Source organism: Chelonia mydas, chromosome 2 (assembly GCF_015237465.2).
Source record: "Chelonia mydas isolate rCheMyd1 chromosome 2, rCheMyd1.pri.v2, whole genome shotgun sequence".
Taxonomy (NCBI): Eukaryota; Metazoa; Chordata; order Testudines; family Cheloniidae; genus Chelonia; species Chelonia mydas.
Window position 1 is genome coordinate 183,794,797 of NC_057850.1, and position 26,294 is coordinate 183,821,090.

The 26,294-nt window shown below is 41.7% G+C and overlaps 1 protein-coding gene and 1 long non-coding RNA gene across 6 annotated transcripts in view; one reads left to right on the plus strand and one right to left on the minus strand.

Annotated features, from left to right (window-relative positions):
• Window positions 1-1,450: 1,450 nt before the first annotated feature.
• Window positions 1,451-26,210, minus strand: CDV3 (CDV3 homolog). Of its 4 annotated transcripts, XM_037890290.2 has the most exons (6): window positions 25,468-26,137; window positions 22,621-22,700; window positions 18,061-18,197; window positions 15,444-15,603; window positions 14,126-14,175; window positions 7,980-13,744 (listed from the first exon to the last, which is right to left on the minus strand). In XM_037890290.2, exons 1-6 carry the CDS (start codon window positions 25,675-25,677, stop codon window positions 13,728-13,730), a joined length of 654 nt encoding a protein of 217 aa, XP_037746218.1. In that variant the 5' UTR covers window positions 25,678-26,137; the 3' UTR covers window positions 7,980-13,727. The 4 variants fall into 4 exon arrangements, with proteins under 4 accessions (XP_037746220.1, XP_037746218.1, XP_037746217.1 ...); XM_037890292.2 differs by lacking the exons at window positions 7,980-13,744; window positions 14,126-14,175 and adding an exon at window positions 1,451-6,512; XM_037890289.2 differs by having other exon boundaries at window positions 7,980-14,175; window positions 25,468-26,210.
• LOC114020504 overlaps window positions 26,146-26,294 on the plus strand; it is a 92,923-nt gene continuing 92,774 nt past the window's right edge. For both annotated transcript variants that reach the window (XR_006288920.1, XR_006288922.1), the window contains exon 1: window positions 26,146-26,275. This is a non-coding gene — a long non-coding RNA (uncharacterized LOC114020504). The remainder of the gene's footprint in view (window positions 26,276-26,294) is intronic.

Here is a 26,294-nt window from a genome sequence, read left to right on the forward strand (position 1 = left end):
AACAAAATAGCAGATGACATTCAACGTTGTTAAATGCAAAGTAATGCACATTGGAAAACATAATCCCAACTACATATACAAAATGATGGGGGTCTAAATTAGTTGTTACCGCTCAAAAAAAAAAAAAAAAAATCTTGGCATCCTTGTGAATTGTTGTCTGAAAACATTTGCTCCATGTCCAGCGGCAGTCAAAAAAGCTAATAAGATTAGGTATAGTTAATAAGATAAATATATTGTCACTATATAAATCCATGGTACACCCACACCTTGAATACTGCATGCAGTTCTGGTCCCGCCCCCTCAAAAAAATAATTAGAAATGGAAAAAGTACAGAGAAGGGCAACAAAAATGATCATAGGTATGGAACAGCTTCCATATGAGAAAAGCTTAAAAAGACTGGGGCTATTCAGCTTGGAAAAGAGACTAAGGGGGGATATGCTTTAGGTCTATAAAATCATGAATGGTGTGGAGAAAGTGAATAAGGAAGTGTTATTTACTCCTTCTCATAATACAAGAACCTGGGGGCCTCCCAACGAAATTAATAGGCAGCAGGTGTAAAACAAACTAAAGGAAGCACTTCTTCACACAATGCACAGTCAACCTGTGGAAATCAGGGGATGTTGTGAAGACTAAAACGATAACTGGGTTCAAAAAAGAATTTGTTAAGTTCATAGGTAAGTCCATCAATGACTCTTAGTCAAGTGGTCAGGGATGCAACCCCATGCTCTGGTTGTCCGTAAGCCTCAGACTGCCAGATACTTTGACTAGACAATGGGATGTTCTGGACATTCCCTTTTGAAGCATCTGGCATTGGCCACTGTCAGAAGGCAGGATATTGGGCTAGATGGACCACTGGTCTGATGTGGTAAGGCTGTTGTAATGGTTTAAGGTTTCCATATTGCAATAGCAATTCCACATTCCACTTTCACACAATGCAATTTTAGAATTACAGGAATGTAATATCTAAGGTATTTACCTGGCCTCCAACATAAGATTATCTGAGTGCCTCACAAGCTTCAAAGGTAGTTATTCTCACAACACCCTTATGAGATAGTACTTCCTTATTATCCCCATTTTAGAATCAGGAAACTGAGGCACAGAGAGATTGACCTGTTCAAAATCACACAGGAAGTCTATGGCAGAGCAGGAAATTAAACCCAGGTCTTCCAACTCACAGGCTTATGTCTTAACCACTAGACCATCCTTCCTCACAACAATACTGCACACTTTTGAAATGTGAGTTTTAAAATGTGATAAAACAGAAAAAAATCACTTAAGTGACTGAAATCTAGTAAATCCTTTGCCTAACTCTTAACCTGTGCACATAATTTTTTAATTACAATATCAGAATCAACTACGGTAAAAGTGTCCTAACCAATACTGCTGGACAGGCTATTTAACAAGATAAACAGGCTTGAGGAAGTAAAATCAACCTGAAAACAGAAGTCACTACTGTAAAAGATAAAATAAATTTTATTTTCTTTAGCTTTCTTCAGAGGAACTGTCACAAAATACTTTACAGCGTTGGATATGGTTGTTCTAACACATGGATAAAGGACAAGAGGTGTGCATGCTACATGTTTAGAAGCTGAGTCATATGCAGAAGCTGTAATTAGCAAACCATAGTAAAATTCACTGACAAAATTATTGCCCAATGTACTAACTTCTTTAGGACTATAAAATATATAGTATAAGGGCCACCATCAATCTTCTAGTACAAACTGCGGGATCCATATGGGGAGTCACGGAACCAGGTCAGATTGTGATTCTACTTCAATTTAAAAAAAAAAAAGTTCTGTTGTACCAAGCCATCACCAGCCACAATTTTTTCCAGACAGCTGGTAGACGTCAAACTGTGTTAGACGTTATAGTAGCTATTTGTCTGTTTTTCTCCTTTTCACCATTGTTTAGGCTGTAATTAGAAACACTAAATTACTGCGGCTTGATGTTCCAATGTATGATATTTGAAAGCAAGTTCAATATCAACTTTTTGTGCACCAAGATGTCCTCTTAAAATTCTTGGCAAAGCACCCTCCCATATCTTTAAAGATTTTCCTAACATCTGGCTACATCACTGTGTCCAAAAGCATAAGTTTGGCGTTTGAACTAGCAAACTACTAGTTACTGCCTCACTCTGCTTTATAGCTATCTATTACTAACTACTTCTCTGTCTTGACCACTCTTCCTTCTATCTTGCTGTAGTAACTAAATGCAAAAGAAATGGGTTACTGTTCCTTAAATAACAGTGTGAAATCTGTTTGCTTAGCATACTTCAGCAGAAACAGCACTATGCCAGTTAAGCCACTGTCCTGATTAGGAGGGCTTGCAGAAACAGAGTCTGCTGGAGGGTATAATTTTTGCTTCATTAATTGCTTTCAAAATGGGTGAAGTATAAAGTAGAAGACTTCAACAAGTTCAGCTTGTTAAGTAGCCATAAGAGAAGAAGAAAACAACACAGACTTCAAAAGAGAAGTCCCAACCCAAGCTCTAATGGATCTGAATCTGATCTCAAAGGAGCGTAAATCAGGAGTAACTCCACTAATGTCAATGAAGTTACACAAGAATGAAATCAGAGTCAGGCATCTGTTGTATATGCCTAGCAGTACATTAGTTCTCCAGCATGCTCCTGTAAATGACAAGCTGCTTTTACAGTTTTAATCTGATCTGGACAAGTCTGGTGTTTTCTGCAGCCCAGCATCTCCCAACATACTGGACATCTGGGCTGTTCTGTAGCTTGTGGAGGCAAATCAGTGTTTTGGCACCACAAAATCTGACCACAGCACCTCTGTTCCTGCTTGCTGCCAAATTCTCTGCCTCCCGGAGCAGCAGACAGTGGTGGTTTCTTTTGCTTCGGCCCTCACACATTCTATTTTAACTTTTCCGCCCCATTTATGGGTAGTGGGGAGCAGTGTTATCCCTCCTCAGTATTCCTTCTCCTCCCCACACCAGTTAAACCCACAGAGGTTTAACTCTCCCTGAGCCTGTCCCATACAGGCATGGCAGAGCAGCCAAGAAAGCATTGGGTCAAATCCAAGCAGGGCTGCATATATGAGGCAGCCTTCTCAGCTCACAGATAGCAAGTTGTGTCCAGCCTGCACCCAGGCTTCCATCCCTAACTCCATTAGGTCCCAGGGCTACAAGTCAGACAGGCAAGTGGGGTCCCCCATCCACTGACGCAGCTGTGAATTCAAAGGGGGCGGGGAGGGAATGGACGAGGAATCCCAGTGCAGAGCAGGGATAGGCATCAAATGCAAGGAGGACCTGGCCATTCAGAGCGTAAGTCTCAATGGATCCTTGCTGAACAAAGAGGGGAGGCTTGTAGTGCCACAAGTCCTTCTCCCCCCCCCGGCCCCCCAATCATGAAGTGGGTCCCTAGTGCCCTGAGGAAAGAAGCAGGGCTTTTAATCAGCCCCCCTTCCTCCCATGACAATGAGTTCATTCCTCTCCCCTTCCCAGGGGGAATGGGAGCCAGCAGGGAGGATTCAGAGACAGATCCCAACAGAAGGTAGGCCACAAAAGGCCTCACCAAGGCTGCAGCAGAGTTTCTACGCTCCCAAAGTGCACAAAAAAAGGTTAAAAACCAATCTAAAAAGGCTAAACAGGGAAGGAAAAGGCCCAAGAAATCCAGGAGTCCTGGGACAACTCCTCCACTGAGGAAGGTCAGCTGTCTGGCTCTGAAACCTGAGCAGGTTCCTGAGAATAATCCTCAAAATCCTCCCATAGAGTGCTGGGGAGCTCACTCAGAGACCCCAGGGTCTGCGGAATGAGGAGAAAAAGACTCAAGACATAAGCCTCCTAGAGCTGAAAACGGTCAAGCTAGCTCTGCAAAAGTTCCAGCCCACCACACTACAGTCACATGTACAAACAACCAAAGGGGAACAAGGAGTCCGGCACTACATGCAGAAGCAATGGAAATAATGAGATGGGTGGAACAGTTCCTCCTCTCCCTCAGAGCAATCCACATCAAAGGGGATGAGCCAAAAACAGCCTGGCTCAGCAGGCACAGGGTCAACTCCTCCAATTGGTGCCTGAATCAGAAAGTTTTTGATCTCGTCATTAAGACATTGGGCCTCCCTTCAACTGACCTCTTTGCTAATTGTACAAAGGTAGAGACCAAAATACTTCACAAGGAAGGCAGATCCCAAGTACATGGAGACACAGGCCTTATTGCACAGTTAGCCGCAGAGCCTACTTTGCACGTTTCCACCCTTTCTACTACTGGGGAAAGTGGTCCAGAAAATGAAACAAGAACAGGTGATGTTAATATTGATAACTTCTCATTGCCTGAGGAGACCTTGGTTCTCCGACCTGATGGAGCTGAAATGGAGTACCCTCTCCTGCTTCCATGGAGACTGGACATCCTCTCGCAAGGTCCTCTTCTTAATCCAGACCCAAAACGGCTTCAACTGACAGAGAGGTCTCAATCTGTCCTCCATAGTCATTGCTTTCATCTAGGAGAGTATCAACACTAAACATACTCCTCAATCTAGCCCAGAATCAACAACTGGTGCCAAGACTATAATGCAAATCCCAAGCATTCCAACCATTCTGGACTTTCTCCAAGAAGGCATAGAAAGAGGCCTTCAGGCCAGTACCATTACATGTCAGGTGTCTGCTCTTAGTAGATTGCTGTTCACACGATCCTTGGGCTCTCTGGCAGACAATCCACAGATTAGCTGGTCTGGCTAATCAAGCAATCTGATTAGCCAGACCAGCGGCCAAGCCACTCTTCCCAAAATGGGACCTTCTGCTAGTTTTGAGGGCTCTGACAAGCCATCCCTTCGAGCCTCTGACTTATTTATTTATCCATTAAGAGTTGTTTCTTAGCAGCTGTCATGTCCGCCAGGTGAGCATTGAAACTGGCAGCCTTATCTATACTGGAGCCTTACTGTGTGTTCCACAAGGACAAAGGTGATGTTTAGGACACCAGAATCCTCTCTTTGTAAGGTAAATTCCTCCTTCCATACTTCCTAAGAAGTTGTGTTTCCTTCATTCTGTCCAAAACCACAATATCCAACTGAAAAGGTGTGGTCCACCTTAGAGGTGAGAAGAGCATGGAATATCTATCTCAAGTATACCGAATCTATGCTTGGGTTCCCTATTCGTATCCTTCCACCCAAAATGCCAGGGAATTAGAACTTCCACGTCCTCCATCGCTAGGTGGATTAGATTATGTGTTGTGGAAGCCTGCAGATCAACCAGAAGCCTTTGTCCCAGGGGATCAAGAGGCACTCCACGAGATCCTTAGCAAACTCATGGGCAGTACAAGCAAGCGTGTCCTCTTTGGAAATTTGCAAAGCGGCCACTTGATCTACCGCTAACAACTTCATTAAGCACTATAAGGTGGACCTTCTATCTTCTGCAGAGGCTTTCTTTGGGAGGAAGGTGCTGCAGGCAGTGGTTAAGAAATAGTACAGATATTGAGTGAGCTCACACACTTCCTTGCTACCAAATTTTTATTTCATAACTCTCCCTACCCCCGTTCACTGCTTGCTATTTCCCAGATGTCCAGAATTGTGGGAGACTGCACTGCAGAACAGAATATTTCTTACTGATAATTTCCTTTCTGCTAGTAGTCTCCCACAATCCTACCCCACCAGATGGCTCATGAGTCAGTCAGATATTAAACGGAATCATTACCATTTGATCATCTTCTTAGGTCTAATGTACATAGTTTTCTCTTGAATGTTTGTTAATAATATGTTATGCAGATTTCACATCTTGGGAATAACTCATCTGGCAGCAAGCAGGAGCAGAGAGGCATGGCCAGACCATGTAATGCCAAAACACTGATCCATTTCTGTGAGCCTCAGAGAGAGAACAGCTCAGATATCCAGAATTGTGGGAGATGCTGCTGGCACAAAGGAAATTATTGAAGAAATTTTCTGATGAAAGTCACATTTTCTGAAAGAGATGCAGGATCAGGAATTTGGGTTTCAGTTTAAAAATAAAATACATGAAGATACTTTAACCAATGAAGACTGCAATATACATATGAATTCATGAAGATGGGACAAGGTCATGACTCGATTTCTTTGCTATCACAATTGAACAAGTAAGAAAATATAACATCAAAGAATAAAAGACAGGAAATAAAGAACAGGAAGAAATTATCAAGTCTGCACAAAAACAGAAGCTAATAAGGGCATGCCACGGCGATTACTGGTAAGAATGGTGGTATACGTTTGTAAGCTGAAAACTGAGTGAATAGCATGGTGGCAAAAACTGCTGTCAATGTACAATTATTAGGTTTGCCATCACTAGGGAGGATGGTGAATGCCAGAAGAAACTAACAAACTTTATAATTGGGCAAGACAAAGGCAGATACAATTCAACAGAAACAAATGCAATGTAATGAATATTGGAAAGAATTTTAACCATTCATACACACTGATGAGTTCTGAATTAGTTGTTATCTCTCAAGGAGACGACGTAGGCATCACCATGGACAGCTCGATGAAGACCTCTGCTCAATGTGCAGTTGCAGTCAAGAAAGCGAGTAAGTTGTTAGGCTGCATTAAAGAGAGAATATGGAAAAATATTATGGCATATATTTTTCTCACAGGTCTTCATGCTGAACACTACTCTGTTTTCATCACCATATCAAAACATATCACAGAAAGACAAAAGGAAAAACCGATCAGATGTAGGGGAAAGATTTTCATACCTGGAGGGATTGCAAGAGTAGGATTATTGAGTTTTGAAATGAGAAAAGAAATAAGAGATGAGATAAAGATCTGAGACTCTAACTGAAAAGCAGATAGTCATCGTAAAGCAGTGCTGCTATTTATCAAGGGAAAAAAGGACACTCATTGAAAGGTCATTTTTAACTCAGTCTCTAATCTGTAGAACTCATTGCTTCATGTAGAATTACACTAGTTACTCATTGCTTCATGTAGAGTTACACTAGCTAGGATAAAAAAAGCTGGAAAGGTTATTGCTCATGCTTCAGGACTCACTGGTCAGCTACGGAGAAGAATCTCCCCTGAAATATCTGATACAATCTGTTGGAGCATGACAATAACTACTATACTCATGTGGAGAGGGAAAATAATGATTGAGAGAACTCAGATGTTTAACAGCTCATTTTTGGGTGCTGTGATGATAAAACACCAGCAGAAAGGGAGGTGATGGCAGTAGCAGAGGAGCCAGGTAGTGACAGCCAACCTTCATCCCTCTTTCTCTCCAGTTCAACACCCACAAGAGACAGAGGGCATCTGCTTGGGGAAACTGGGGCCTGCTGCATGCCCCCACCATGACCACCTGGTCTCCCAACACACATGGGCACCATCAGCAAGAGCACTGAAGGTAGACCTTTAAATCCCCAACATCAAAGGAGACAGAACTTCAAGAGTCTTTTTGTGTCAGTTATATTTCTTCACATCTGCTCCCTGGGCTCCAAGTCCTCCAGCTGCAGTTACTTGACAAGTTATGTTTGAATAACAGTAAATATCCTTATTCTTACATCCTACCTGGTCAGTAGCATACTTCCTGCTCTCCTCCAGCCAACCCTTACCTCCATCATTCTTCTCATCCCCAATGGCTGTATGTTTTGCACCTGCCCTCCCATCACCCTCCCCCCATTACTATTTCACAGACACCTTCCCAACAACAGAAGCACAATAAATAACCACGCTCATTACTTTTATTGCCTTTGTCCTCCCTTCTCTTGTCTCCTCCTATTCTTATGTCCTCTTGTCTTAAATCAGTTTGTAAGCTTTTCAGGGTAAGAACTAGGCCTTCTTATGTGTTTCCACAGTACCTAGCATAAATGGGCATTTGGATATTACTGCAATATACATAAGTGGAAGAAAGAACAATAATGGAAGAAAAAGGAGGGGGGAAAGAAGAGCACCTCCTGCTATAAGCAACCAACTCTCATTATGAGTAAATTCTCTGTGAATACAGTTGTATTAGTGAACATTCCTAGTTCACATTTAAATAAAAATTTAAAGACTGAAAATTGTAAAAGATGGGTATTAAACAACAATGTGAACAGAAGTTTATTTCCATCATAGGGTTTATAAAATGACAAAACTGATTTTAAATATATTCCATGCAAAAACAAAACAACTTATGTTAATACAATGTTAGGGTTGCATAGTTAATTACACAAAATCAGGAAATGCCAATTAAAGGTTGAATGCACAACCTTAACTATGCCCCTTGAACGTATGGATTATAAGTTTGTAGTTACATGATCCCATAATACTTAAATATAATAGAATGTATATTACATTTCATAGATATAAGCTTCCCCTAAAGTAGTATTAAACTACTGTACTGAAAACTAATCCAGATGTCTTCTTTTATTATAACTGAAACAACCAATAGCATTGGACTAATTCATTTGTATACTCTGCACACTATAGCACCTTCCATCAAATGGTCTCAAAGCACTTTACAAAGGATGAATTAAGCCTCACAACACCCCTGTGAGGTAGGGAAATATGACCTGTTTTACAGCTAGGGAAACTGAGACAGAGTGAAGTTAAATTATTTGCCCAAGGTTCCACAGCACGTCAGTGAAAGAACTGAGAATAGAACCCAGATTTGCTTCCCAGACTTGTGCCTTAACTACTTTCGACCAGTCTTCCTCTTGTGTTCTTGTTTTTAGACCAGATCTTCCATGTCAATATTCCTAGATGTGCCACTCTTTTTCTCTGAGGATTTAATACTTTGGTACAGTACCTTGAATATCCATATTCTAGTTAGGTAGCCCACTGAAACTTCACTAAGCTTGATATATAGTGTATTGTACCTGAGCAATTGCATATAAAAGTTTAATCAACATATTAGAAATTGCTTCATGAAAAAAGGAAATACACATGGATATCTTCAGAACAATTTGGATCAGTGTCACAATTTTTATCTAAGTCATTGGAGGGGGCAAATTATTTTTGTTTTAATTAGATCTTACACTATTATTTTATTGTTTCATTCAAGATAAATGAATCTTGCAAACTTGGCACTATCCTAGTTTACCGAAAACAGGTGTGGTAGTTTAGAGACTTGATTATAAGATGTGTACAGATGGCCATTCCACAACCTCCCCAAAGGCCATTTTCCAATATGTATTTTTTTGCATTCTGAGGCTTCCCCCCACTATTGATTTTCAAACTTTCTTTGCTTCAATTTAAAGTCTTAAGATGCATGTCACCTTTGACCAATAAGAACTGCTCCTCTTCATTGCTGTAGTATTCTTCAGCACAGAAGCTATTGCATTTTTCCTCCAACACAACCTCCTCCTTCTATCCCGTACACAACACTTTAACCATTACTTACAGGCCTTATTTTTGTGTTCCCTACCCTTTTCAAATTGTTCCTGTACCATTGTGTCTGAAACCAAACACACGACAGCTACCTTAGTGCTTGAGAAGCAAAGTTACTTCCTTAATAAGCAGTACCTCTTTTCTATCCAAACTAACACTGGAGATACAAATTATATGTAATTTGTATCAGAGTGGTGTCTTGTGCTCTATTCTGATATCTGCTATAAACTGAATATCCTTCTCTCCCTACCTAAAGCTGACCCAAACTAACACCTCCCCTTCTAAACTTGGATCCTTGATTTTTAACTTCTACTTACATTTTCCTTGAAAGTTTTTACTCAACCCTACACAGAACAAAATGTTTTTCAGTTTTTACTATCAAGTGAGTATTGTGCCAGACACAGCTGTTTTAGATTACTGAAATTTTACCAGCATGTTTTCTACCATCATCTCATTTAAACTCTGATTCAGAAAACCCCTCCCCCCTACACACAGAGTTTAGAATGAAAATGCCCATACCTAGTCTTACCTTAGAAGTATATTTAGGAAAAACTGAGACTGAGCATCCTGCAGTTAGCTAGACTTACAACAGGTCACAAGAGAATGAAGATGCTTCTTTTGTGCTCAGAACAAAACAAAAAAAGGCCAAAGACACCTGGTTTTAAAAGTATTTGTTTCAGCAGGATTATCATACATATCAAGCAGAGAGGTGTATTTTCTGAAGTACATTTCTTTGAATAGCTCACACTACTGAGGAGGTAAAGGGATGTAGCTATTGAGAGTGTAATTAGCAGCATATTTATGTTACCTGAAATTGTGTTAAGTCAAGGAAAGATTTAGCTGCTATCGAGTTTTGGCACTTAGGCAAAGAGTCATAACTATAGAATTCCTCTGTGTGTCTACGAGATGCTGACTTTCATAACAAGAGTAAGTAAACTCCCCTCCAGGAGTCTTGCCTTCTTTGTTGCTGTCAAATTCAGAGCAGACTAAGGAAATCAGATGGGTTAAAAATTTCAGCATATGGAAGTGTAGTAGCTTCCACGAACAACAGGCCACGCATTCAGATATGAAATGAGCACCCATGAAGTCAGAGAACCCTAGAGAAGACTTGAATGAATGATTTAAAAATAGATTTTTAAAAAAGTTATAAGGACACTTATCCTTGACAAGTTTGATAAAGCCAGCTACAAAAAATAGTTTAAACTAGTGGAAATCAAATACCACACATGGCAACTATGTAGCTATTGCTACCTCCTTACTTTTGGATTGAGACTAAGCAAGACCAGTCTAGAGTAACAGAGTTGAATTAAATAGCAACTCTGTTCTACCTCTCTGATGTAATTAATTAGCATAGATGCCAATATTCCTGTAGCTGAGGTTCTGGAAATCCCATTTTGGAGAAAGCCCCAGGAAACAGTATAAGCACATTCTCCCTCCCCACACTCCCCCAAAGTTTTTCGTGATTTTATCATTAACCTTAAAAGTTAGGCTGCCATCAAAAATTCAAATCCAGAATATTCCCTTGTGCACCAGTTTTAGTTTTAGTGTAATTGGATGCTGTGTTATACTAGTGGCTTTGTAATTATGTGTCATCTCTCTTCTGCATAAGACATGCATTGAGGTATATACTCTTTTACATCATAAGTCTGCATGTTAGCCACAGGAGTGTTTAAACAAGTAGTCACTTAAAATTGCATTGAACTAGATACCACTGACTGATATTTTCACTATACTTCTGCTGTAAAGGTGAGAGTTTTCTTCATTTTAAAATAAGGCTTCAAAGCTCATGCATAGTTTTTAATTTATCAGCAAGTTTAATTAAAGTGGAATATAGCAGCCATATAAATCTGAACCTCATTTCAGACAGTCATTGTACTTTTAGGTCATTTTTACATCTGCAAGGAGTGTGATTCAAAATAGTATGTTTTATTATAATAAGGTACTAAATAGCATCCTTAACAATAAAATAAACTTACGTGCCTTAATTTGGATTTTGTTAAACTCCCTAAATGCATTGCTTAATCAGAAAAGTCCCTACAAAAATTCCAGATGCCTTGTTTTGTGAAGATATTCTAGCAAGAACTTAGAATGACATGTATTGTGTTTAAGCAAGTGTGACTTTTCACGAGTAGTCTTAAAGACCTCTTTCCATCCACTGAAAAGGGAGTAGCAAACTCCAAAAAAGGGGAGCCACCTTTAAGGGGAAGACCGAATACATTATTTCTGTCCTTTCAGTCTATGGACACTGCTGAGAATGCTACTTTGGGCTAAAAACAGATGGTGATTTGAATTAGATACTATCCAGAGGCCTCAGTCTAGCTACCACACTATACGAAGGCTATGTAGTCCCAAACATTGCCATGAGCTGTTAACTTTGGCTCTTCTAATCTGGGATTTCAACTTAACGACTGCATACCTCCATTATCTGTCCCAAAGCTATCCAGTTATCCTCCATTTATTTAAATGCTGCATGGTATAGTCTAGGACTACAGGTAAAGATACATTTGACTCCAGGATCCATGTATATTTCCACTTTATTAGATTTATTAATGTTACAGGTTTTCTTGCACTGCCAAAACCATGCCTGAGAATTCAAATAAAGGTACAATGGACAGCCTCATCTACCCATCATACAGTATATTAAAAACTTGATTCATGTGCATTAACAACTCCAATATCCTTTAAATGTGAGAACAAAGTTGGGATTTAGTATTTCAGGTTTCTACCATGTCATAGAGTGACACCTCCCTTTACCGCAAATAGGACAATCTTAAACTTTTAGTGACATAAACCAACATATGTTTTGTTGGCAGAGATATTCTTTCAGGGAAGATACATGGCTCAGAGTCCAACGGTATCAATGTAAGTCTACTTTCAGTGGTTCTTATTCTCAAAATGAATCTTCAGGTTTTTAAATTTGTCTTTTGATCAGTCTACCTATTCACAGCTGCTAGTTTGGAAATTTTACTGACAAAGTTAACTCTGCAAGGGCTTTAAGGCCAGTTCTATTCCAAGCATATTGTGAGAATCAGGGGAAAGCCCTGATCCCACTGAAGTCAACAGCAAGATTCTTACCGACTTCAAAGGAATCAGACTTTAAAGCATCAGCAATTAAATCAAACAAAACTAACCATGTAATGTCTGCGTGAGCCACCAAGCCTGGTCTCCTATAGGTGAAGTACTGCCACATCAGAAAGATTGTTTTGTTATTGGCAAGTATGAAGTGGACAAGGGAATAAGTCTGCAGCCCCTCCTTTTGGCATTCACATTTATAGGGAGAAACCTAGATTTGGAAAGAGGTGCTCACTCACTTAACATACTAAAAACAAAACTAAATGAAGCAAGGGGAAGACAGATGGTATGCCCCGGGAGAGTTTGGGTGGTTGTCAGATTCTCTTCATTGTATAGAAGCAACTGGGTATTATTTATCCTATACCTCTATCATACAAATGCCATTTTATTTATCTCCACTAAATTAAGTCAATAGAGCTGGCCAAAAATTGAACAAAGCTGTCACTCCTTCCATTTTCACTAGGCTTCCTGCAGTTGAGAAAATGCCATTTAAAATGAGGATTTCTGCCTGGAACAGTTTGCAAGCTCACAAGGTGATCAGAAGGAGCCATAACAAATGAAATCTCATTAGGTTTGAGGTTATCCTTCCTTCAGAGTCTTATATCAGCTTACCCATATAAGATAGGATTGGTTGGAGACAGCTTGGAGACAGCTGTTACTTTTGCCACAAGAGAAAAACTTATCTTGAGGTTAATATTATTACTGCCCTGTATACAGCATGTATTTTTTGAAACTATGTTCTGAAGACTAGAGTGGGAGCACAGGCTTCTGCTGTGTGCCAAATCAAAGCCTACTGAAGTCCTAGTGCCTCAGAGAAAGAGAAGCAACCCAATTATGAAAACCAAGATAAACTCACCACTATTAACACATTTTTACTTGAGTATACTGCAATTTTATACCAGAAACAGAGAAGGCATTTTTTGTAGAAGAAGAAAACGCTTAAACACAACCGTGAAAATGGCTAATGCAAACAGCCCAATCAATCCCCACCCCACACACCCTCCAGTTTTGTATTGGAATGAGTTTTGTTTTGCGGTTACCTCAGTACAGCTCTATCTAAATAGGTAAACAAACTACAGCTCTGTACTATACTTTGATAGTTTTTGAAAGTGGTATGCTCCAAAAAGTCTCTAGTAGGCTATGGTACACATGAAAGGATTCCTCAGGATGGGACACCAGACAGGTTTCTCATTAAGGTCACTTAAATCTTTGTTATTTATAGCAAATCAGAACCAAATGGCTGACTTCTTCAGGATTTCTGACAGGTACCCAGTAGAGAAGCTGGTTTCAGATGGCCACTAAAACAGCTGTAACCTTCTTTTCCAGAAGTTGTGATCCACATGGTGTCCACAATGAGTGCAGCAAGTCTGAGGTAGTCAACCCTTACGAAGGCTCAGTATCTGAACATAAAAAGATTTTGAAATGACCACTGACTGTAGATACTTTTTCAGAGTAATTAAAGAACACTGATGAATCTTGTTCAACCATTTACATTAATTTCCCCCAAATCCAATGGAGAAGAAAGTTGCAACACATTATGCTTCCATAGTGCGAGAGCAATCACTTATGTCAAAGTAGTCTGCACTTGCCGCAGCAGATCCAGCAGAAATAAGATGGCATGTTCATCATAGTCGTTAGCTGTAGTTTAGTTACCTTAGGAGGGTTACCAAAAAAGCATTCCTTAATTGTAATGTGTATGCAGCTCTACTGATCCCCAAGCACAGCATATTGGTTGTCTAGCTGAAGTTTAAGTGCCTGGTTTTTTGAGACCTCATCCCTACCTCTATTTTTGTGTTTTACTACTTCAAAGCTCTTCTCCATTTCTTTATCCCTAAGGGAAAATAAATGTAGTCAGTAATTGTCTTATTCACTAGCTTCTGAATTGTGAAATTCCTAGCCAATTTCCACCCCAAAACCAACAAAATTAGAAAGTTACGCTACAAATGCAGAATAGAGGGAGTGGGTTGGATTCCACAGGATATCCATGCATTCCCCAAGAGAACAGAAGGTTGCATAGACTATTTCCAGAGTAAAGCTCTTGCCCTTTCTGTGCTATTTGTTCAGATTACATTGTTGACTTCATTTCCAAAAAACCATTCCAATATGGTATACTGTATAACGCAATACATATGGGTTAACACTTTCAAATCATGCTATAGCATCTCTCTCAAAGGCAATAGAAAATAGGGGTCCATGCCCCTCCCAGTGAGGTCTGAACATTGCAACATGAAACCTAAGAGTCATGTAGAAGATATGGAAAGAGTTGTGCTGCAGTTAGTATGTTACTCAAGTATAATTCAGAATGTCTCATGCTGGTCTTTAAGATTAACCCTAAGCTCGTATCCTAGAAAAGCCAAGACATCTTTGATAACACTGCTTGTTTAAGTGGCAAACACCAAACTAAACCAGAAAGAAAGCTTATGCTACTATGCTGTATCAATCAATGCCACATCAAGAGGTGATAACAGCAGATGAGTTAGAGGTCTATTTAACCCTTCAGCAGGGAAGGAGTCTATGGGAGGGATAGGAAACTCAGGCAATGTCAATTTGGAGTCCCCTTAAAGTCATTCAGGGGCATGACATTGCCCTCCAAACTCATGGTTAATGTAATAACTGCAGAAACACTGTGTCTACAATATTCCTCCCTTTGCTCCACACAACCCTTTTTGAAGTTGCCCATGATAACACAGCTCTGCTCAAGCAGCATGTTGCTATTGCTTTCCTGCTGATAGCTGCCACAGAGCACTGATTAATGTGGAAAGGAACTCGATATTGTCAAGATCAGCAGTGTTTTATTTAGGGAAATCCCTGAATGTAGGGACTAGGTGGCCAAGGAGAGTGGTAATCACCTAGTCTGGCTCTCTCCTCAATGAGAGAAGTCCCACTCCTCAGACCTTTGAGATGCATTGGGATGGGGTGGGGATCTCCATAAAGACAGGGGAATGATGGAATTTAGACCCCAACCCCGTCAAATAATCATTTCTGCTATTTACAGACCTCTGTGGAAAGATCATGATCTGACACCAAATAAGGAGTTATGCCTCTGATGGGAAAGCATTTTAAATAGGCATCTTAGAGGAACGGATTAAATATACTTACTTTCGGCTATCTACATGCTTGGCAGTGGATTGCAATGATGGAAACTGTGTATCACTATAGATCTCTGGTGGTCCTTGTGGTGCTTTCCGTGTCCTGGTCTCCCTAGCACCAGGCGGTCGGTATACACCACTGGATTGCACTGGTTCCGGGGTTTCTGTAACTAAGAGTTTATTAGCAGAGTTTTAGACAAACAAAAAAGTGTATAGCCTTATTTTTAAACTCTGGCTTTGGGCTCTATTTTGTTATTTGCTTCCAATGGTCAGATATTCTAATCTAAGAGTTGATTTAATACAGAAGATCTTAGTTTCAGATCATTAGTGAGAGTGTTCAAGATTATCCAACTAATGACTAGACCTTTTTAAATTAAAGTGCAGTTTTAGAACAGCACCACAGAGTCACAGGTGGTAAAAGCCACTAGACAGAACTTGAGTGTAATTGCTAACATTTGTGATTACTAGCTAAATTTTAAGTTGTTGTATTCCCCATATTTTCCAAATTTAGTTCAATGAAACTGCCTATGGCCTCAAAGCAGACTGAAGTATTTGCTAACAAATAATGAAATGTAATCTACTGTAAACTTGTAGAAGAGGGAAGAATACTTCTGCATGACATTGCTAGTGGGGAGGGATAGCTCAGTGGTTTGAGCATTGGCCTGCTAAACCCAGGGTTGTGAGCTCAATCCTTGAGGGGGCCTTTTAGGATCTGGGGGGAAAGTTGGGGATTGGTCCTGCTTTGAGCAGGGGGGTTGGACTAGATGACCTCCTGAGGTCCCTTCCAACCCTGATATTCTATGATTCTAAGTGACCCACCCTCATTAAGTTTAACTAGATTTTCCAATTCCAAGTGCTCTTACATCCCACTGTAAGGATCTTAAGAGTTTTAAAATTTTCCTGATAACCAAAAGCAGGGTTTATTATAAGATCAGCAGTCATAAAATAAAAGCATAATTTAGCTTTTTGTATTTAAGATACTATTTAGTAACGTATTTGTAATTGTTTAATAGTTTTTAGATGCAGTCATTTTCCAACCTTTCAGCTGTTCTGTAGTTTATCAGGGCCTAGGAGAAACAGCATCAATGAAGCAGGGATATCAGATTAAGGGCTGAATTACACATTTATGTTAATAAAACTGAGCTTGAGTTAGGTACTCCTACTACCTTTAAATCCACAGCAACTCTGCTGGTTACACTCAGTGATGACTATCTTGCCACTTTTAAGTATGTTTGTGTCTTCTGGTAAAGCCTTCTTAATCTATTCAAGGTATACCTAAAGGCTCAGGGGAACTGGTTGCTCTCCATATTGAGACAGCTACATGGTTTTGGCTTAAAACTTCTGATGGAAGTGCTGCAAAAGATCTGACTGAGTCAAACAGGAGTTTGTCCTCCTCTAGTCATCTGCCTCTCTTTGCATGCCTCCATCTGAAGTTTGCTTAAATACCTGGGTACATGCCAAAGAAGAGCATTATAGGTTTTAATTTACAGAATTTCTAAACTCAGACTGAATCCTTTATAATGAGCATTGGTTCTGCCGTGCATAGTTGGCAAATGTCACATAGTCCAGTAGGTTGCTTGTCCAAACTGAGCTTGGATTATGAATTGCAACCGCAGTGGTGATTCACACATGGAAGGACGAAAAGGGAAGCTGGCTCAGAAAGAAGCAATAGTTTCCTTCTGCATCCCTTCATAGTTCTACCACATTTATAGCACTACATTCAGGATTCTGCTTGTACAAAAAAGCAAGAAGCTGTCAAAAGTTGAGACAAGGCAGTGCCAATGGCAACTCATATCTTCCACCCCATCTCAAGTGATAAGTGCGTTGAGAAAGCAAGAGGATATTTATGATAGATTTGTTAGTGGAGACAGCAACTTAAGTCATTTTGGACAGAGACTACATTTAAAGTCTTTCCCCCAACCAAAACATCAGACGACAATCCTTTCACCACGATATAATCAAGAAGAGTGAAGGACTGTAGATGTTTATATAGATATACTAGTTATTAAATCTTGTTTGAGAATCATTACATTACATGTCAGATAATGACTACAAACATTTCTGCTCATCTACTATGTGATCATGAATTATCATGGCAGTATGGGGGGGGGGGGGGGAGAGAGGAGATCAAATGAGGAAACTTAGCTTAAGTTTGCAAACTATACCAACTGTATCTTATTTTCTCCCATACCACTCCTGAAAGGTATTTAATTTAGTCTATATTCTACTGGGAAGTTAGATTAGCTATATTTACAAAAGTGTATCGTAAGATACGAGTTTAAAACTGATCTACACTTCGGTTTTTGGAGACCCTATTAATGTAAAGGTTTCTGTCTAAAAGATTAACTCCTATCACAACACCCAAGATTACCATACCTTAAATTAGAAAACTATTTTATACCTTTGGCAGCACAGCCTACTCAGTTTCACTTTTCCCTGCAGAGTCAGGTTTGCTATTGAGTAAAAAGACCCATGAAGAAATAATTAGAAGAGTTTAGTACTATAAACACTGACAGGGTGCTCTGGGGACAGGTGTAATACCGGAGACTTCTATCTCAACTTCTTAAGAGTTAGATTTAAAGTTGGTATGTCTTTACAGGCCAGTGAAAGAGACAAGAAAAACTTACCAATAGTTTCAGCAACAGGTGCTTGCACAGGAGCTGTCTTGTTCCAAGGACCAGATGCTCTCTCTAAACCACCACCAGCCTCCTCCCAGTTGTCACCTGGTTCTTCTCTCTTTTCACCTTCATCATCTTCTTTTTCACTAGTGGAATAGTAGTTAGCATGTTATAACCAAAAGATTTAAACACTTGCCAAAAAGATTATACAGCGTGTGAAAAAAGACTTTAGTTCCTTCATTATCAATGCCATCTTCTCATTATTGCTAGACTACAACAACTTAACGATCAAGCCCTGGGATATGCAGTGTCAACTTCTGCAGTAGTTTCACTTTTAAGTCATGAAATTCATTATCTAAATGAATGTGAATAGAGATCTCAAGACACAGGATACACATACTGTACTAGCTGGTCAGTTTTGTGCTGTCCCTATGTTTTCATCTTGCTCAAAGTTTTTGTACAGAGATAATTAGGCACTGAAAATTTTTCTACAGAAAAGCTGGAGTTTGGCAGCTAGTTTGAAGTGGTGTTGAGATAACCGACACCTGAGAAAGGAGCAGAAGGGAGTCCATGATTGCGAGCACCATTCTAGCTGGACGTTTCCACCAAAGTGATCTCTGATAGTAAGCTGTCAACATTTAACTGCCATCTTGAGGTTTGAATTAGTTTCATTGTAGTGACTGGAGCAATTTATACCTCAGAATTACTGTCAGACTGCCTGAAGATTCAAGAAGCCCTAATATTTTGTTAGTGTTTAAGATTCCCTGCAACCATAAGGCTAGAAACAGCAAATGAAAGTTTACGTTCTAAAATACAATTCTGTGACAAGTGGTATTTCCTGCCAGCAGAATCCATAAGACTTAGTTCCTTACGCCTGTGAGCCAAACTGAGTTGGTAGATTTTAAATTTTATCTTGGCTATTACTTAAGGAACACTGAAGTAATATTTCTTACTTTATATCAGGACTATGCTAATTTTTCACAGCATTCATTTTAGGTCAGTGAAAATCCAAACTAATGAGTAAAGTCAGGTTATAAAATAAGCATATAGCCACACTAGCTAAACATTTCAGATGTTGATACACTTAGTTTAGCAAAACGATTTACAGACTGATTTAAAAGAGTAAGTTATCTGGACTTTACTCCTAGGGAAATTCTGTGCCCCTGCAGCGCAGCAGAAAGATGTCCCCCCTCCTGCAGATTCCCTTTGCTTCCTTGCAGAAAATGGTTTCTGTGGGGAAGCAAAGAAAAGCTGCACAAGTGCTCACTCACTTCTCTCCCCCACCAGCTTAGACCTGTCAGTTGGGGGCTGGGGGGCCACACAGAAGAGGTAAATCACTGAGCGGGAAGGGGGGTCTGCAGACACCCCAGTTGCCCAGGGACATTAGTCCCAGCTGGGCAGGTGTGGGGAGGATGGAGATGGAGTCCCCCCCCGCATCCCTGCATGGAGCAGCTGGGGCTGGGTCAAATCAAGTCTCAGAAGCCTTGGCAGTGGGGGCTGGGGGCTCTGGGTTCCAGGTGCAGGGGTTGAGGCTCGGGGAGGGGGAGGAAGGAAGGAACAGAAGATCCAGATGCACAGAGATTGGAAGGACAGGGGGAGCAGCTCCCTGTACAGTGACCCCTCCCCACTGCATCAGAGCTCCCCAGCACCCAGACCCCCCCCCAGCCCACTGAGCCCCCCAAGCCCTCACTCCCTGAAACAGGAGCCCCCCCCATGCCCAGACCCCTACCAGCTGCACTCTAACCCCTGACCCTACCAAGCCCCACTCCCCATCCCCTCCACTGAGCCCTAACCACCTTCACCTGGACTCCCCTGCAGAATCCCATTCCCCCTGCACCCAGAACCCTGCACTGAGCCCCTGTGCATCCAGATTCCTCCCTGCCCCCAGACCCTTACCTGGCTGCCTGCACCCAGACTGCACCACACAGAACTCTGGTTCTCTCGAGGGAATTCTGCACCAAAAAAATTTAAAATTCTGCAAAGTTCTACATATTTTATTTGTCAAAACAACACAAAAATAATATAATCACATAATTTCAACTATTTTGGTAATTTATTTCAAAATACTTGCCAGCAAATAATTGAAAATGGTGTGATTATATTGTGATATTTTGACAAATAAAATATGCAGAATTTTACAGTATTGTGCACAGAACATTTAATTTTTTGGTGCAGAATTCCCTCAGGAGGAGGACTTGGACAGTGGGATGTATCTATAGCAGTAGAGACTCAAGATGGGAACTGTGTACACTGATTAAAATCTCTTCATAAAACTTGAGTCTTCTATGCTTACAAAATAGACACTGACTTCATGGAATGAGTCACAATGCAAAACTGAGGCCTGTGTCAGTTTTCAAAAATGTAAAGCTACAAGACACCTATACACAGGTCACACGGCTCTGGATGGTTTCACAATACCGTATATGTCAGGACTAAGGACTTTTTGCTGAAGAGAAGGCAGTGACTAGCGATCTTGATAGGAAACAAAAACTAAGCTGTAGAAAACCTGAAATCTAGGAATTGAAAGAGAAGCTTTCAATACAGGGATTGTACTTTATGAACAGGTTTTAAAGGACTGAAGATCTATTTTACATAGAATTTGTGGAAGCATATTCAGGAATCCCATCATATTATGTGGGGCACTTCCAGCATCCAAGACTGGCACTCTGGAAGTGCTTTCTTTCCTTGAAGGTAAGAAAAAAACATTCTGCAGAGACTTTCCATTGAAAGAATCACATCTGGAAGATGCAAGTCAAGTTCTGATGAAGGCCTGATTAGCAAAATCTTTCCAAGTGAGATGGTCGTTAAACTAGTCCTTACTGGTTACTTCCCTTTAGTCTCTGAACAGCTAAGTGATATTTGTGGGTATGTGGAAGGTCAGGTTGGTGAAGAAATATTAAATGGCACACAACAACAGGACTAGCAGCTCTGAGGGCAAAAAAACTGCTTGGTTAACATGGAACTATCATTATGACCAAGAAGGAATGAGCCTTTTGGAATGGTAATTAGATCACACTTGGATTAGGCCAAAAGAAGCAATTAGTAGTTTTGATGCAAGATTTAGGCATTTTAAAGGGGTCCTAATTTTCGTAAAGTTCCAAGCACCTGCCCTCTGGAAAAGTCTGCTTTAAAGTGTCAAATTGGACATCCAAGTATCACTAGACACTTACAAGATTAGGCCAATGACTGGGGTATAGCAGTCAGTGTCCAGAACTTTGCCTCCATGGAAAAAACAAGTATAGCTGTTTTCAAGACCAAAGGCCACAGATCACTGGAGCATCAAATTTGTTGGGTAGATGGAAGTCAGGTTACAGACTTTATTCCAGTGGTTCTCAACCTATTTACCGGTGTGGGTCACATATGCCGCTCTCTGTGTTATATGGACTTCATCCACACAATATATATACTACCTGTACAGCCCTGAGGATGTCACATGGGCCGCAGCTGTGTACTGATTAGGCCACAGGTTGAGAACCACTGCTCTCTTCAGACAGATCCACGGATCAGACTAGGAGGTGGCTTCCTTTAAGAAAAGGAATGACAATGCCTACTTGACTGTTCACAAAAGTCATGGCCATAGTGTCGTTCAGAATAAATGTGTTGAGTTTTTAGGGTATTCACCTGAAAAAATCAGGTCATTCAGTTCATGTGATTTATGTTCAATGATTATACCACGTGCCCTGTACAAGTGTGGTCATACCACCCCCGCCCTTCCCCTATTCCCTCAAACCAAGCTAGTATCCTAGGCCAGGATTTACCCAAGTAGCCTGGTCTGAAGTCAGTTAACAGATGATCACAGGAGGGACCTGCTGGATAATGGACACAAGAGTGGACATGAAAATGAGAAGTTTTTGCAATTAAATCATGGGAGTCCTTGACAGAGGATACTAGCATGCCCCATAGCCTCAGAAGAAAATGGCTTGAAGAGTCCTTATTGGACACTACTCAACAAGCCAGTGGTTGTATTATTTCCTCTCTTCAGGGTGACAATGTTTAGGCTGAGGACTCTTATTACACCAAGAATGAGAGTGGATTGTGGGGTAAATGGATTCAGTTACTTCTTTGGTGGGGCTGAAGTGACTGAAGAAACTGGATGGTCTGACTGTCTTGTACTATTTTTCCCTCCAAGAAAGCTCTAAGATATGGTCTACGTAGGAGAATGTGAAGAAGTCTTCTCTAAAGTCTGAACCCAAGATTATCAATATTCTGGAGCCACAATCCTGCTGGTACTACTGTTGTGCCAAAAAGCAAAGCTTTGTGTGGAGCTGGAAACCCCAATAAGAGAAATCTAGGAAATAAGGGTGATGAGTGAACTGGGTTACAGATACACCACCTTGAATATGACAACTCAAAATTGCCTTAGTACATGAGACAAAGTGATCTCAGGATCTCCTTACTGAAACTGGATTTCCATTTATATCTGTAGAGTTTCCAAATCCAAATTCACTTTTGCCTACACAGAATTGTTGGCTACAATGTATTACAAACCTTTTGTTAAACCAGATTCTGCAGAGCTCAATCTCCAAGCAAAAAGCTATTCTTAGTAAAAGATGAAAAAACCAGTGGTACCTTATTTGCATGGAATGAACTCTGAGCCCACTGTAGTCAATCTCTTCTTTTTGCTCGAATTCCTTCCATTCATCCTCTTCCTGAACAAAAATAAATTTTTATAAGCTTGTTACCACTTCATGAGAGAACTGAAAGTGCAAGCAGTACAGAAACTACAGCCCCAGCGTGCCAAAAAGGTATGGAAAGGCAACTAACTTTTAAAATTTCCTATTTATCTACTTTGTTACCTGAACGTAGTAGTTATGCATATTAAAATAGTCTGTTGGGATTCAGGACAAGAGATACAGCATTAGTGCATTTAGCTACTTTTATGCTGTTCACGATGGTTGTGATCTGAATATATTTGGAGATTCTCAATTAGAAGCAAGGTCATACAAATCAAATTATCCATGAAGACACCAATTTCATCACAAAAAAGTGTTGTGATTGAGGATTAACTTTTAACTAGGTCCAGAATATGACTTTTTAAGGTTCTTTTGCATTTTAAATGCTGTACAAGGCATGGCTTGGTAAAACACACACAGGGTGCAGACTAGGATGAAATTTTTTAAAATAAGTAGGTTTTTCCCTATGGTTACAAAAATTACCTTATATGTGTTTCACTCTGGCAGGTCGTGCAATGTTGTCCCTCTTGACTACAAACACTTGCACTGCCTCTGCTGTTGACCGCAAAAAGAAAAGGAGTACTTGTGGCACCTTAGAGACTAACAAATTTATTTGAGCATAAGCTTTCGTGAGCTATAGCTCACTTCATGCATCCAATGAAGTGAGCTGTAGCTCACGAAAGCTTATGCGCAAATAAATTTGTTAGTCTCTAAGGTGCCACAAGTACTCCTTTTCTTTTTGCGAATACAGACTAACACAGCTGCTACTCTGAAATCTGCTGTTGACCATAATTTTGCCAAGTTGAAGAGATAAATTTAAGATTCTGGTTACTTTTATAGTTTCTGTTCAGAACCCCATGAATGGCAGTGAAACTCATGTTAGTTTTACTCTGCTCCTTGAAAAAAATTACAAGCATCAGTACTAGTTAGCTCTGCCACTATCAAAGAGTAGGACAAGAGAGGAAGGGAAAGAGACCCCACCCCACCTCCACAGCATCCAAAAGGCTGAAACAGAGAACAAGTCTCATCCTTCCCAGTGTTTTTTGGGAAGGAGGATGACTTCAAACTCCTTGAGGCTGATATGAAAGATTAACACCTCATATGCAGGGTCTGTAAAAGCACCCTTGTTTTTCCCAACAGCTGAAGAGGCACAGGGCTTAGCCTCTTATCCCAGAGCCCTCCCCTTATCATTTACATCTGTCTCTGTTAAGCAAATATCTGTTTGCCAAGACCTGGTTTAAAGTAGCAATATTAATAGCAAATGACTTCATGTTACTGGGATTGGTTGCCTAGAGACTTTATTCCTTCATTAAGGATGCTACTCTCCATCTGAAGCACTTTAGATTTCTTACATTACCTTCTAATGGCAAACTGTTGCCAGATCAGTATTTTCTAAATTAAAAGATTTTCCCTTGTCTTTATTTTTCATTTTATTAGCTTTTTTGTGTTCTATTTAAACAAGCCTAAAGTAATTAACTATTCTCTCTACTTTAGGAATGTGGATTAAAATGTTAAGTGATTTGATCACTAATCCTGGACAAGTTAGAAATGTAATTTAGGTCTCAGATTCCCATACCCTCAACCTCTCAGCAATCAGCATTAGGGCAGAAACTTCCCTCTGGGGAAGTTATTCTAGAGGATGGTTTATCAAAGCTTCCTCTGAAGCTTCTGGAAATGCCTACTGTCAGAGCTAGGATACTGGACTAAACGGAATAGTGGTCTAACCTATTACAGCAATTTTTGTGTTTTCTCTTGCACACTATCCTTTTCACTGCACTGCTTCCCTACATTCACAAAAGGTATCAGAAATCAATGCCTCAACTGGCTGAGATACAAAGGATTTAGTGCACATAGAAATGGGTCCCTTCTGGTTCAGAGGTCCACAGCCAGAGCTAGGGAGCCACGTGGTACACTTTCTGGAGTTTCTAGAAGGCTGGCTAGTCACATGGTGATGGATCCTCCTATTTCCAGCTGCTAAATCACATCAGGTCAGCCCATTGCTGCCCACTATAGATGTACTTATTTGTGAATAGATATATTAAACTTCTAGATTGCAAACGGAGTCTTTTACACAATTTGTGTTTTCCAAGTGTAAGTATAAAGATACCAGACCGGCTCGAAGCATTTGCACATTAAAGCAAGATCACGTCCCTGCTGCAAAAGCCTGCCTTGGTCATTTTCCTGCCATTACATTTCTAATAGATGCATCTGCGGACGCTAACTCCCCCAGTTTAACGGTATTAGTCTCCCCGCACCCCCCATCAGTACGATCGGTGGCCGATCTCGGCGACTCCAGCCCCACAGCTCTAGCAGAGACACCCCCCCCCACCCCCCCGCAGCGGTAAATACAGGAGGCAGCACTGCCTCGCGAGAGCTGACAGGCGCTCAGGGCCCAGCACGTGCGGGGCGGCCGAGAGACGCCAGGCAGCCACTGGTTCCCCTCCCCCGCTGTCCCCGGGCAGCCACGGCACCGGGCTCGCGGCCTGATCGGGGCCCCCACCCAGCCAGGGCCGAGGCTCGGAGGCCTGGCCAGCTCCGCAGCGCCGCCCTCTGCCGGCAGGAAGCCGCCGCCGCCCAAAGGAAGCCGCTGGGGCGCAGGCGGTCGTCGTTGGCTTGCTGCAAAGCGCTGGCGTAGCCCGGGGGGAGCCGGGTCCCTCCTCCTTCCCCGAACCGACCCCCTTCCCCCCGCCCCAACTCCCGGGCGCGAGGGACCCCAATACCGTAGCCCCCCCTCCAATCGCACCTTAACCATCGCCCTGGCTGAGGAGACGGTGCTGGCGGCGGCCCCGGAGCCCCCCTCGGCCGGCCGGGCTCCCCCCGGCGCGCTGGAGGCGGAGGAGACGGAGGAGGCCGCGGATGCGGCGGCGGCTCCCCGGCTCCCTTTCTCCCGCCGCTTCTTCTTGTCCCTCTTGGCGAAGAAGTCGTCTAGGCTCCTCTCCTCGGTCTCGGCCATGGCGGCGGCTACGGCGCCTGCTCCGGTTCGAGCCGGCTGCGGCGGGGCGAGCGGGCGTTTCTCTGCCTCACGCGCTGAGGGGGAGCCGCCGGAACCCCGAGTGGGTGCGGGGAGGCGGTTGAAAGAAAGAACCAACAGGTGCGGGGTTGTGTCAATCGGTACCGCCTGGCGGGGCGTTTCTCGGGAGTTGGTACCGTCCAACGGTTACCGCTCGCGCCTCGAGGAGTCCCCGTTCGCAGCCACCCCAACGTTCGGAGGCAGCTTTCTGCTCTCCGCGTTGGTGGTGGCGGCAGCCGCCTCTTGACACAGCCAGGAACTGGGAGGAAGGAGAAAGCGTGAAGGGGGGGGAGGGAAAAAAGGAGGAGGAGAAAAAAGGCGAGCTATGCTAACTTGCTAGGCGCTCCGGCAAAGGGTAATATTGCGACAAGCGCATGCGCCTAATAGCGCTGACCAATGAGCTGAAGAGAACGTTGCTCCTCTGGGCGAATAGAAAACCTCTGGAGTGGGGGCCTGACGTCGATGCGTTAAATTGCATGACGCCTGCGTAGGAAGCAAACGGCCCTGTGACTGGTCCAGTACAGAACATACCTCAGGCAAGGTTGGTTGAGTTAAAAAAA

Bases quoted from the DNA above. Each gene is read 5' to 3' on its own strand.
- CDV3 (XM_037890289.2), bottom strand. From the start codon at position 25,677: ATGGCCGAGACCGAGGAGAGGAGCCTAGACGACTTCTTCGCCAAGAGG. The intron at 15,604-18,060 runs GTAAGTTTTTCT...ATAAACTCTTAG, and splicing joins ACCTGTTGCTGAAACTATTG to TTACAGAAACCCCGGAACCA. The intron at 14,176-15,443 runs GTAAGTATATTT...ATTTTCCCTTAG, and splicing joins AAGCATGTAGATAGCCGAAA to GGATAAAGAAATGGAGAAGA.